Genomic DNA, 8,453 nt, shown 5'->3' on the forward strand with positions numbered 1-8,453 from the left:
TGTTCTACTAGAGCTTAGGCATCCATTGAAACCTAAATCCTCTTACCCACTTAGCGAAATTTGAACACTACTTTGTGCGCAATTGTGAGAGGTTCATCCCTGCACCAAAATTTCATCTTGGGTCTTCTTCAGGAGAGAAATAACGCGAATTTTCTCAGTTGCGAAAGTTGGTTGGAAGTTCAAAATTTTCGAGGCGTCTACTTTTCGTTCTAAGTAAGTTCTTTATCCCTTTGTATGTGTTGTTGAACATTGTGTTTTTGGAATGTTTCTGGTTAGGGTTTAATCAGTTTTAGGGTTTGTTTGTTGCGGTTTTTATTACAAGTATTTCTTTGCATTTTTTCCCTTTTTTTCCTTTCATTCAAATGTTCTATGCTTATGTATGTTGGAAATATGTTGGTTTTGTTGTTTTGGCTAGGTAGGATGGGTTCTGTGTGGTTGCTTTTGCATTATAACAGTAAGGATTTTGATGTGAGGGTTCAAGACACTGACTTGTGTCACTTGATGGGGTTGTATGAGGATGTAATGGAGGAGTCAGCTAAGCAGGATGTGTATCTCCCTAAGGCATTTAGGTTACTTGTCCATAATCCTAGGACTAATAGAAAAATGGAGATTGAGAGTGATAAGGACTTGGAGAGGGTTTGGTCTTTTGGTAAGGTCACAGACACCATTGAGATGTGGGTAGAGGAAACAAACAATCCTGGTATAGTATTTAGGGCATATGTTCAATTAAGGGAACAAGCTGAGAAGGAAAAACTGGAGAATATAAGGAGAGTTCAAGAGATTTTAAGGAAAGAACAGGAAGAGGAAGAAAGGAGGCAAGCAGAGGAAGAGAGAAGAAGGAAAGAAGAGGAAGAGGAGAGGGAAGCTGAAGAGGCAAGGAGGTTCTGTGTTGCAATTGAGGTTCCCATCCTATCTGTGGATGATGTTAGCATATGTGAGTACATGAGGGTGTTTCAAACTGAGGGGGCTGATGAGTGTTATCCTGGTCCATCTCAGCCCACTGCCTCACCTAGTAAACAACCAACAACAGCACCTACACCTACCAAACAACCTACACCACCAACACCTTCACCTCCTTCACCACCTAGAGCTCAAACACCACCTCCACCTCCTTCACCTCCTAGAGAACCAACACCACCTCCTTCACCTCCTAGAGAACCAACACCAGCTCCACCTCCTAGAGAACCAACACCAGATCCACCTCCTAGAGAACCAACACCACCTCCACCTCCTTCACCTCCTAGAGCAACAACACCACCTCCACCTCCTTCACCTCCTAGAGCAACAACACCACCTCCACCTCCTTCACCTCCTAGAGCAACAACACTGCCTCCTCAGTCACAAACCCCCTCCAAGAAAAATAAAAGGGTTAAAACCACCCCAGTTAGGAGACCTAGAACTAGGAACCAAACTCAAAGCCCTGTCTCAAACACAGAGGAGCCTCCAGTACCACCTCCATGCCTGAACATAACAGTACAATTCCTGCAAAACCAAAAAAAGCACCTAGGTCCAGACCTGAGGGCTTTAGGGTACCCAAAAGCACAGCCAAGAAATTTGGGACCTATGTGCCTAAGAAGAAGAGCAGTGGAAGGGAGGGTACAGGGAGGAAGAAGAAGCTTCCAGTGACAGTAGTTGATGAGGAGAGTGATGATTTGGAGAGTGATGGGACCTACTATGAGTCAGGTGAGGGAGAGAGTGGTGATGATGATGATGAAATATGGATGAGTGAGTTTGTAGTTGAGGAAGATCAGATTGAAGCTGATGAGTCTTGCATTGACAAGACATTTGAGGATTGTCTTGATGGAAGTTCTTCAATGGATAGAGTTTACCAAAATGGAAAGGTATGGGTTGACTCCACCTTTGGGCACATAAAGTTAGAACAGTGGTTGATATTTCCAACCAAAGCACAGTTCTTGGAAGTCCTAAGAGATTATTGCATCCAAGAGGGGTTTGCAATAACAGTGGACAAGGCTGACACAAAGAGGTTCACTGCCTCTTGTTCAATGGATGGATGTAGTTGGAGGATACATGCCTCAGTGATTGCTGACAAAATCAGTTGGGCAATCAAGACATTGAAGGGGGAGCATAAGGCATGTGGTAGGTTAGAGGAAAATCCTATGGTGAGCTCTACATGGCTGTGTAAGCACCTTGCTGACCACATAGCTGCAAACCCTGATGTACCAGTGGAGGGGTTACAGAAATTAGCTTTGGAGAAGTTTAGGGTGAGGGTGAAAACAAGGTTGCTATACAAGGTCAAAGTGATGTCAAAGGGGTTCTTATATGGGGGATTTGAGGAGTCTTATGGTTTGTTGCCAAGGTATGCAGAGTTCATCAAAGAGACAAACCCAGGCTCCTATGCCCTTGTCACTTGGACTGGGAACACTGCATCTGTTGCCCCAAAGTTTGTGGCTTGCTTCTTCTCTTTTGCTGCACAGTTCAGGGGATTCCTGAGAGGGTGTAGGCCTATTATAGGCATTGATGGGGCTCACCTAAGTGGATATTACAAGGGTATACTACTGTCTGCCTTGGGTATTGATGGAAATAATGAGATATTCTTGATTGCTTATGGAATTGTGGACACTGAGAGCATTGAAAGTTGGACCTACTTCTTCAGAAATCTACAGATTGTGTTTCAACAAGAAGGGTGTGCAAGAGAGGATTGGACCTTCATCAGTGACAGGATGAGGGTGAGTTTACTATCTGTTTTGCTTTTATACACATAATGTTGTCAACTGATTTCCTAACACATTAAATTCTGTTGGTTAGGGTGTTGAGGCAGCTTTGCATTCAGTCTTCCCTAGGGCAACAAGAAGAGTTTGTTGCCAACATCTTTACATGAATTGCAAGAATGCTGGCTACAGTGGCACAGCATTCCACAAGCTCTTTTGGATAGCAGCAGATGCATACAACAAGTATGTATTTAACAAGGCTATGAAGGACATACAAGCATATAATGTTAAGGCAGTGGAGTATCTGGATTCCACCACTGAGCAATGGAGCAGGCATGTGTTTGACCACAAAGTTTGTTGTGACCATAACACAACAAACTTTGTGGAGAGCTTCAATGCATGCACCAAGCCTTATAGGGATCTCCCTGTTCTTACCCTATTAGAAGGTAATTTATTCTCTTCTTCATGATTTTCTTTAGTGTTTACATCATGCATGGAACAAGCTCACTTATTATGCTTTTTCATTCATTCTAGCTATAAGGCATTGGTCAATGAAGAGACTTGGGGCTAGGTTTGCTAAGGCTGCTGATATGGAGGCAACACAATTGACTGATTATGCACAGAAGATTTTAGCAACTAGGGCTGATGAATCCAAGTTCTGTTATGCAACATCTTGTGGGGGTGGTGAATTTGAGGTGAGGGATGGAAATGTATACTTTCCTTGCAAGCTCACAGATAGGACATGTGAGTGTGGTAAATGGCAAGGGTGTGGAATTCCATGCAAGCATGCTGTGAGGGTGATGTTTCATGAGAGGCTTGAGCCTTCTGATTTTGTGTCCCCTTACTTCAAGGGTGAGGCTTACAAGCAGACTTATGGGGAGCACATTCACCCTATGGCTGACCCAAGCCACTGGCCAGATTACAATCTGCCAGTCATTACCCCCCTTCTATCAAGAGAGGTGCTGGTAGACCTGCCAAACAGAGGAAGAGGGGTCCAAATGAAGCACAAAAGGGTCAGAGGCACAGTAGTGTTAAGTGCAGCAAGTGCAAAGAGATTGGACATAATGCTAGGACTTGTGGAGGTGGTGCCACAAAAAAAGCTAGGAAGGACAAAGCCTCTACTTCAACTGCCCAAGCTTCACAGCCTAAACAGAAGAAAAGAAAGGCATCTGAGGCTACCACTACTTCAAAGCAGCAGACAAAAGGGAAGAAGACTAAGAAGAATTGAAGATTGAAGGGTTTTTTTTTGTGAATTGGGGCAATATTTTTTGCATAGCTACTTTTTGTCAAACACTGTTATATGATCAATGTGAAGAAAGTTTTTGTAAAGCTACATTAGTACTAAGTAACAATATTTCACTTAAATATTACAAACATTAGGATTACAAACATGAGTATTCCTACTTTTATTGCTACATTAAGTAATTTTTGTTGTTGTTTCAACTTTTTCTTCAATTGCCTAATTCTTCCTTCATTTTTGTTATTAACAGAGCTTTCCCCCTCTTCCCTACTTCTTTCAGTGTGCTTGAATCCTACTCCATCGCTGCTGCTATCTTGATCATAGCTTCCTTTGCACCATCTAAAATTGTTGCATGCGTCACATTTGTAGTACAACCTTTGAGGATTTCTTGCAGTTTCAGAACTTCTTATTGCATATTTTCTCCTACAAATGCAATAAGAGTTAGGGACCCTTATGTATGAATTATTGTAATTTGAAGAGCATGTATTTGAAGGAGAACTCATGCTTGATGTGAAGGGTTTCATTTGATATAGGAATGCCTTTATATAGAACCCTGGCAGGCCTTTAATCTTCCTAACGGCTAGTTTTTTAAACTGGAAAAGTAGCCGTTATAACTGCCAAAACTTTTAGGGGTATATGGTGCATTAAGTTTAAGAATAGGGGTACATCATGAAATAAGTTTGTCACTAACGGGACCTAACGTCCGTCAACAAAAAGGGTAACTGGATGTATTTTTTCAAAGGTGAGGGGTATATGGTGAATTTGGAAACTTGAAAGGGTATATGGTGCAAAAAAAAATTTGTCAGGGGTATATGGTGAAAAAACCGTATCTTATATGACTATGTTTTTCCTAAAATATAAATCACCACAAACAATCAAAGTACATGATCTTATATGAATAGTAAACACTAGTAAATGGTGCAACTATTTCTAAACGGAAAAATAGAAAAGTACTATTATGCTTTAAATTAATATTTTTTCCCTTGTAAGTTGCAAGAAGATTGCCTAATTGAGTAGTAATTTTCAGGCAACCCAAATTTGCGCCTGTAAATGTACACAACATCAATGTCAATCCCTCCAAATGAAAAAAGTACTTATGTAGCAACCCCAACTAAAAAGGTCCACTCCTCTGTTTCTCTTCTGACACCCTCTCCACCCTCTCTTTCCTCTTTCATTTCTCCCTCTTTTCAAAATCTAACAGAAGCCCACTTCCCCAAATTCTTCACTTTCCAAAACCCAAATCCCAAAATTCTTATTATTTTCCCCTAAAAAGGTGAAAAAAGAGAAAGAAATCCTCTTTCCTCTGTTTTTTTCCCAAAAAAAGGGGGAAAAATGTCATCTGATGATGAAGCAGAGGAGTACCTCTTCAAGATAGTGATAATAGGAGATTCAGCTGTTGGGAAGTCAAATTTATTATCTAGATATGCAAGAAATGAATTTAACATGCATTCAAAAGCAACAATTGGTGTGGAATTTCAAACTCAAAGCATGGAAATTGAAGGAAAAGAAGTAAAAGCTCAGATTTGGGATACTGCTGGCCAAGAAAGATTCAGAGCTGTTACTTCTGCTTATTATAGGGGAGCTGTTGGTGCTCTTGTTGTTTATGATATTACTAGAAGAACCACCTTTGATAGTGTTGGTCGTTGGCTTGATGAACTTAACAGTAAGTGGTACAATTTTTGTTTTGGAATTTTGTTTTATGGGGTTGCTTTTTTAGTTGATTGACTGATCTGGGTTGTTGATGAAATTGTGTTCTTTTGAGGATTTGATTGAATTATTTTGAATTTTTTGTGCTCTTTTATCAGATTTGAGCTAAGTTTGTATATGGTTTAAGATTTTGGGTTAGCATTTGCTTCTGACTTGATGAACTTGGTAGAAAGTTGACATCTTTTTTTGTTGATGGATTGATTCTTTGATGGGTCTAGTTATATGATTTAGCACTTGGATCATATTTCAAATTGAAGTTGTGTTTTTTTTTGAAGGATTGGCTTGAATCTTTTATGGGTTTGTTTATTATTTAGCTAATTGATCTGGGATATTGAGAAAGTTCTGTTATTTAGGACTTGTTTGAAGAAATTGACTCAGATTCTAAGCAGGGAATTATTTATTTGGTTTATTGTTTTAATTGTTAATGGAATAATGTTCTTTTGAGAGATTTGCTTGAAGCTTTTGAATTTCAGATATTTTGTTTTTCGGAATTTAATTGCAGCATGCAAGTGGTTGTGGTAGGTGTCTTTTGCTGGTGTTGTTTCATCTATTGCTTTGTTTCTTAGTGCTGGGACTTTTTGGTAATGGTTGTTGTATGATTTGTATCTGCATTAACTCAGTATAGTTTGGAGATTGATGAATAATAGTGGTTGCTACTTAATGTCATGATGAGCAGTGGTGATCCAATTTGTGTCTCAGTCTGTGCTACTCTTAAGTCTTAACTTAGGCACTTGTGTCAAACATGACTACATCAGTATATAGTATATGTCCATGTGTTTAACTCGCGTATATGGTGAAAAAACGGTTGTTTTTGGTCCAAATAAAGTGTCAATTATGAATACGCATGTTGGAGTATTTAGGATTTTATACGGGTATTTGAGATAAAATGAAGAATTAAAGTAGTGAAACTAGAGGAATAGCATAAAAGTCCGTCGATGTTTTTGATCATCGACAACACCACCTTTATGACTAACATTTGCTTAGTGTGGTGGTTCTCTTTGGAAGTTTACTTTTAAAAAACTTTAATGGGGTGTTTTGGAATCTCTTGTTTGTGGAGATTTGGAACTTTTAAATGGGTGATAGTAGAAGCTGCTTTTACATTCCTAATTCTTCAAAGAGAGGACCTTGAATATTTTGGTTTTGATTTTTATGACATTTTTATCATCATTCATACACTAGGTAAATCTTTAAAGATACCATTTACCAATTTATCTTGTATTTTGCTATTATTGGTGTTTATGTTATTTCATCATCTATTTCATGTGACCTTTACCTAGTACTGAGGACTTTCAAGTGGTAAAGGTCCATCTAATCACTCTTACTTTAGGCTGATTTCATTAAAGCAATGTGTGTTTCTTATGTTCTGCTATAAGCGCCCTTCTTTACGTCTTCTTCATTGATTGTCTACCCCTACTGATGGACCATCATGCCAACAGTGTGAAAGATGCTTACATCTCTACCCCAATCAACTCAAAAGAAAAAGAAGGAACATAAATAGTATCATAAGAGAGCTAAGAGAGGATTGCTTATATGTTATCCGGACTCTTCATTTCACCTAAAATACTTGTGTCAAACCCAAGGTGCTCTTTAATAATAATATATAATTGGTGAGAATAATTTCATTACTGCCATCTCTCAGGGCCCTAATACAACCAAATCCCCCACCCCTTTAAAACGATTAGATCTCATGACCTAGGTCATTGGAGATACCCCTCGATCTAGTTCCTAGATACTTGAACATGGTCTTGGACACTTCATGTTGAACCAAAAACATAGAGATTTTCAGAAAACAGCCGAGTCCAACACTTAGGACTTGTAAACATGTCCAACATGATCACCAATAGTCAAAGTACCATAGGAGATATGTTATCAACGAGTCTCATTCAGACTCTTAGGTTTCAGACTTGTGAATACTAGTATACTTCTAACTGGTCTGATCTCCTGCACTGCCTCAAAAGCTAATTGACATTGATGTCAACAATGCCATGACTGTGAGATAAAGGATACTGGAAGATCATCTTCTTTTCTATCAATGTGTATTGACATTAGTTTAGAAGTTTATGCAACATATATGATCTCTCAAAAACCTGTGTGTTAAAGCTTAGCTACTTCTTGTTTACAGAACAATCATAATCCTTTTTCTCAACCCTTGTGGGTTCTTCTGCAGCTCATTCTGATACAACTGTTGCAAGAATGCTTGTGGGAAATAAATTTGACTTGGACGACATAAGGGCAGTGAGTGTCGATGAAGGCAAGAGCCTTGCTGAAGAGCACGGGCTCTTCTTTATGGAAACATCCGCAAAAGACTCCACCAACGTAAAGACAGCTTTTGAGCTGGTGATCAAGGAGATATACAGCAGTGTAAGCAGGAAAGTTCTCAACTCAGACTCTTACAAAGCTCAGTTGTCTCTTAATAGGGTAAGCCTTGTTAATGATGATAAGAAGCAAAACCAAGGCTATACTTCTTGTTGTTCTAGGTAAATTTTCGCGCGCACAAACGTTCCGAACCCAGAAATTTATCATTGAATCACTGAACTGTGTTTTTCCTACAGTCAGTGTTTTTTTTTCCATTTTATCTTTGATTTTTTCTCCTATATCAATATCAATATCAAAATTTTGTACTTGAACAATTATAATTTCTGAATCATATTTGAGTGGTATAGTGAAAGATCATGACACCCCTCAGCTTAAATTAAAGGGGGTGATTCTCAACCTTGTTCTTGCTCCATCATGAGAGATCACATTATTGTATTAGTATATGATCAATTTTTAATGATTTATTTCGAGTTAATGTTCTTTTACATACAGCTAATGAGTGTAAGGGAACCACGTTTTTG

At 38.9% G+C, this 8,453-nt stretch overlaps 1 protein-coding gene across 1 annotated transcript; it reads left to right on the plus strand.

Annotated features, from left to right (window-relative positions):
• The first annotated feature begins 4,978 nt into the window (after positions 1 to 4,978).
• On the plus strand, positions 4,979 to 8,423 carry LOC104889717 (ras-related protein RABA5d). Its single transcript, XM_010675012.4, has 2 exons — positions 4,979 to 5,572; positions 7,784 to 8,423. The coding sequence occupies exons 1-2, from the start codon at positions 5,242 to 5,244 to the stop codon at positions 8,095 to 8,097; spliced, it is 645 nt and encodes a 214-aa protein (XP_010673314.1). The 5' UTR covers positions 4,979 to 5,241; the 3' UTR covers positions 8,098 to 8,423.
• The last annotated feature ends 30 nt before the right edge of the window (positions 8,424 to 8,453 follow it).

The sequence above is a fragment of the Beta vulgaris genome, chromosome 3, assembly GCF_026745355.1.
Source record: "Beta vulgaris subsp. vulgaris cultivar EL10 chromosome 3, EL10.2, whole genome shotgun sequence".
In the NCBI taxonomy this organism is placed as follows: Eukaryota; Viridiplantae; Streptophyta; class Magnoliopsida; order Caryophyllales; family Amaranthaceae; genus Beta; species Beta vulgaris.